General features: G+C 41.3%; 1 protein-coding gene across 1 annotated transcript in view; it reads left to right on the top strand.

The window, feature by feature from the left end:
* The window catches only part of LOC109916692 (NOP58 ribonucleoprotein homolog (yeast)), a 10,987-nt gene extending 6,087 nt beyond the window's left edge, over positions 1-4,900 (top strand). The window contains exons 5-6 of the mRNA XM_048593046.1: positions 1,949-2,064; positions 4,459-4,900. Of these exons, the coding sequence (XP_048449003.1) occupies positions 1,949-2,064; positions 4,459-4,506 (164 nt within the window). The 3' untranslated portion in view covers positions 4,507-4,900. The remainder of the gene's footprint in view (positions 1-1,948; positions 2,065-4,458) is intronic.
* Positions 4,901-5,429: the final 529 nt, after the last annotated feature.

Raw genomic sequence — 5,429 nt, 5'->3', positions numbered from 1 at the left:
TTCTTATCTCATTTTATCTTCTGATCTCTTTTTAAGAAACATCTACAACTGGCAGAATAGATGAAACAAACTTACTAACAATTTTAGCCATTTATTTCCCTCACTTCTGCTTGATAAGTTGAGTTTAGAAGGAGTATTCTCTTGCACAACTGGTAATTTTTCCATTTATCGTCTGTCATCTTTTCCCTCAAAAACGAAAAGAACTGCAGATGTTATAAATCAGGAACAAACAGAAGTTGCTGGAAAAGCTCATCAGGTCTGGCAGCATCTGTGAGGGGGGGAAAAAGATTATAGTTAACGCTTCGGATCCAGTGACCCTTTCTCAGAACTGTTCCTGTTCCCTCCAGTTGGCTGAATGTGTTCTTGTGTTGAACTTGAACTTTGACTCCAAACAGAATCCTTGTTGAACTTTGAAAAAGAATCTAAGTTTAACGTTTGGGATATGTGGAGCATTTATTTCCTCTGTACTTTTAATGCCGTTTTCTGAACTGGAAAGTTTCAACTACTTAGCTTCCCATCATCACCCTTCCCTGTCCTTCCCATCGTCCAAATTAAACTCTCTTCTCCCTTGACTCCTCTCATTTCATTTGAGAATTGGCTATCTGTCGAAATCCCCTTTGAATCTATAACTACCTTCTTTGCACTTAATGCCGTCATCCTGCCTTCCTGAGAGGATTGTACATCAACATATGCAACCTTCCATACTAGCACTGATCCCTTGTTCATAGGGGCATCACCCCTACTCAGCAAGGTCCTTGATAAGGTCTTGACTGTGTCTGTTCCACTTATCTCTTTGCCCCTCTAAAAGCCCACAGCAGTGTTCCCATGACCTCTTCATCCTACTAGGCTGTCTTGTTGTTCAGTACATCTTCCACTGCTTCCACCAGCTCTCACTGCCACCACCTAACACATCTTCTGAAAGAACTGTATCCTCTGACACTGGTCAACTCCTGGCCTCATTCCAACAGCCTCTGCCCTTCTCATGGCACCTTCCTATGCAAACATGAGAAGCTACAATTGTCTTACCTGCTCACTGCTGAAAACCCAGTCACATGTTTGAGGTGAAATAGCAATTTACTTGTATCACTGAATTTTATAATGTATAATTTGCTGCTTATGATCCTGCTTTCGTTATATCTGGTAGATTAAACTCAATTTAGCTTTCCATCGCCTTTTCATTTTAATTCTCCACTCCCACCTTGGCATCAATGAAGCTTAATATTGGCTCAAGGAATAGCATTGTATCTTTTGAATCAGCACTCTACGGCCTTCTGGGCTGGACGTTTAAGTTTTAACAATTGTAACGTTTACTCCCGTTTTATGTTTTTGATTTTTGCATGGTGGTTGTTGGTAATAATTTTGCATTTTCCAAAGAATGCATTTCCTTGAGGCACCTTCTGTTTATCTGATTATCCCATAACAATTTGATACCCTCTTCTTTTTTGATCTTATCATTCACTTTCCTTTCCTTCCATTGTACTTGCTTTAAAAGTATTACATGTCTTAACTTTTTCCTGTGCTGACGAAAGATCATCGACCTGAAATATGAACCTGTTTTCTCTCTGTACCGATGTTGCTAGACCTGCTGAGGATTTTCACCATTTTCTCTTTTTTTTTGTAAATCAGAATTCCAGCATCTTCACTATTTTGTTTCTGTATTGTCCATTTCCTCCTCTGGGTCAGCTACTCACTGCCCTTATCAGCTATCCTGATTTTTGATTTGAAGTGTACATTTACAGACCTTTTTCTGAGGTGAGTTGCCCCAAGGTTTAGGGGCTTCAAGTTGTTTGTTTGGAGGGTTGTGATGTTTTTATTTCATGTTAGTCAAGGACACAGAGTTACTCCATACCATGTGGATCCTCCTGTTCCTTAGTGGTCTGATTTCAGAAATCACTGGAACAATACTGCACTGGATGGAATCGTAATAAAATACTTTATTACTTCAAAGAACCTGTTGAAGAGGCTGAGCCACCAACAAAGAAGAAAAAGAAGAAAGAAAAGAAGCAGGAAATAGATGTAAAGCAGGAAGAGGAGGAACCATCAACTTCATTTGTTACAGAGGAGGTAAGAGCATGGGGATTCAAGTATTGTGGAGGTGATAGTTAGACCTTGGGTGCTGTTGGGATTTTGGTAATAAACTGATTTGGGTTGGTGATTGATTCAGGGACAGCAAACAGGGTTAAATGAAGCAAGGGCTAATAAGTTTTTTTTGTTGCAAGGGTGTTTACATGCAAATGAGGAAATACAAAGAACAATACAGCACAGGAACAGGCCCTTCAGCCCATCAAGCCTGTGCCGATGCCTAGTCCTTATTTAGACCCACTACTTATTTCTGTCACTGTTCACCTGTTTATGTATCTATCAAGTTACGCCCTGAAAATTGCTAACATGCCTGCTTTGACCACCTCCACTGGCAGTGCTTTCCAGACACTCGCCAACCTCTGAAAAATTTTCCCCACACTTCTCCCCTAAACATTCCCACTCTCACCTTGAGCCTATGCTCTTTTGTAGTTGATCTTTCACCCTGGAAAACAGCCTCTGACTATCCACCTATCTCTTCCCCTCAAATTTTGTAGACCGCCATCAGATTGCCCCTCAGCCTCCTTTCCAATGAAGACAGTTTATCCAACCTCTCCTCATGCCTAAAACCCTCCAGACCAGGTGATTCTAGTAAACATTTTCTACGCCTTCTCTAGAACATCCACGTCCTTCTGGTAGTGTGGCGACTACAACTGCACACGTTATTCTGTGTAACCTAACTAAAGCTTTGTACAGCTGTAACATAACTTGCCAACTTTTATATTCGGTACCCTGGGTTGATGAAAGCAAGCATGACTATCTGATCAACCTCTGTTGCTGCTTTCAGGGATGTGTGGACCTGTACAACCAGATCCCTCTATGTTAATGCTGCTCAGGATTCTGCCATTTATTGTATAATTGTCATCTGAATTTGTTTTTCCAAAATGCATCATCTCGCATTTTGTCCAGATTGAACTCCATTTGCTATTTCTGTGCACAAATCTGTAGTTTAACTATATCCTGCTGTATCCTTTGACAATCCTCCTCAGTATCTGCAACTCTGCCAATTTTGGTGTCATTTGCAAACTTGCTAATTAGACAGCCTAATTTTCTTCCACAACTAAGGTCCTCCAGCATTGATACCTGCAGACCATTAGTTACTGATCTCCATTCTGAAAAGCACCCTTCCATCACTACTGTCTTCTATGACCAAACCAGTTCTGTGTCCATCTAGCCAGTATACACCCTAGATCCCATGAAACTCTTATTGTACCAGCCTGCCATGACAAACCTTATCAAATGCCTTAATGAAGTCCATGTAGGCAACATCCACTGCCCTTCCCTCAATCATTCTTGTTACTTCCTCCAAAAAAGTGTCACATGACACTAGGTTATAGTCCAACAGGTTTATTTGAAATCACAAGCTTCCAGAGCACTGCTCCTTCATCAGGTGAAGTCTGACACTTCATCTGAACAAGGAGCAGCACTCCAAAAGCTTGTGACTTCTGACTTTGTGCAACCCAGTCCAACACCGGCCGTCCTCCACATCTCAAAAAAACTCAATCAAGTTGATGAGACATGACCTTCCCTGCACAAAGCCATGCTGTCTTTCACTGACAAGTCCATTCCCTTCCAAAGTGAATAAATCCTGTCTCCGTATCTTCTCCAAAAGCTTCCCTGTCACTGACGTCAGGCTTGCTGGCCTGTAATTACCTGGATTATCTGCTTTCCTTCTTAAACAAAGGAACAATGTTGGCCATTCCCCAGTCCGCTGGAGCTTCACCTGAGGCTGAAGAGAGTGCAAAGATATCTGTTAAGGCCCCAACTATTTCCCCCCTTGCCTCCCACAGTATCTTGGGATACAAGTATTAACCCAATTATGTAAGTTTTTTTTCTTGAGGTCACAGCTAGCATTCTGTGCGGGTTAGATCTCCTTCCTGTAGGAAAATGACATTTGCATTGGGGAATTGCGATTTAAGGTTTACTAGACTGCAGATGGCACAGTGGTTAGCACTGCTGCCTCACAGCACCAGGGACCTGGGTTCGATTCCAGCCTCGGGTGTCTGTCTGTGTGGAGTTTGCACATTCTCCCAGTGTCTACATGGGTTTCCTCTGGGTGCTTCGGTTTCCTCCCACAGTCCAAAGATGTCCAGGCTCGATGGATTGGCCATGCTAAATTGCCCGTAGTGTTCAGGGATGTGTAGTTAGGTGGGTTATAGAGGTGTGGGTCTGAGTGGGATGCTGTGAGGTTTGGTGTGGACTTGCTGGGCCGAAGGGCCTGTTTCCACACTGTAGGGATTCTATGATTCCACCGAGGTCTTAGTCAAATCGTTAATTTTTCGTTCTTGATCCATAAATGTTGCCAGACCTGCTGAACATTTTGTTTTTATATAATCATTGCGTGTAGTAATTAATGTTTTGACTTTTTTAAAATTTCAGATCCCAGAAAAGAAGAAGAAGAAGAAAAAGAAAATGAAAAATGAGTGATCTGTATCCAGTAATGGTAGACTGTAATTCTGCTGTTCAAAGCTCCACTCAGCCCTGATGGTGCTTTTTATTCAAAAGGAGAAAAATGTTTTTGTTATGCAGGATGTATGTTTTTTGATGGCAGTTATCGGAACCATTCAATTGAAGACTCCTTTGGTGTGAGAAATGGACTATAATTTTCGATGCTGATGCAGTTTCACATTCCCGCACCCCCCACACTGGTCAACTATAAACTGTTGCCCAAAACATTTCACTACTTCCTGTAACAGTAGTAATTAGAATAATGGATGTTTTATCAAATATTTTCCTTTTGTGCAGATAGAACACACTGACCGTTTTTTGAAAATTATTGGCTTTTTAAATAATGTTTTCAGTAAAAGTGTCTAAGAACTCAGCTGGTGCATGCTTTTCAAGGAAGGAAACCTTCCCATTCTTATCTGGACTGGCCTATACGTTTCCACCTTCACCTAAGATACGTGTAGATAGCAACTCCCAGATGGTCCTGAGTTTATCAGAATTTACTTCCTTTAGGCTGCTCAATATCCATCAGTTTACTTGTTCATGGAGAAACTTAGAACACTGACTCTGTTCGTACAGTAGCCAATAACAGTCATGTTTTAATGCTGAATTGGCTATTCTTAGCCAGAGTGATTATTGTACCTGACCACAGTTCCCTGGAAATGAATAGGAAAAGATTTTTGGCAGACTTTAATACCAGTCATTGTACAGGGATACATGCAAGGAAATGGCACTTGAGCAAAATTGGTGTCTTTTTCTGTTAGACGTGAAAGTATTCTGCTAGGCAAAATGTGCAAAGCTGCTGGTCATCGGGGAAATAACACCTGTCACTTTCAGAGGACTAGAGGCAATTGACAATACAACATTTAAGAATAACAATCAACATGGCTTTAAATTAAGGTGTA

This window comes from Rhincodon typus, unplaced genomic scaffold (genome assembly GCF_021869965.1).
Source record: "Rhincodon typus isolate 14 unplaced genomic scaffold, sRhiTyp1.1 hic_rhity00002260, whole genome shotgun sequence".
Classification (NCBI taxonomy): Eukaryota; Metazoa; Chordata; class Chondrichthyes; order Orectolobiformes; family Rhincodontidae; genus Rhincodon; species Rhincodon typus.
Note: the sequence above shows the minus strand (reverse complement) of the source record. Positions and strands in the feature narration are given on the sequence as shown.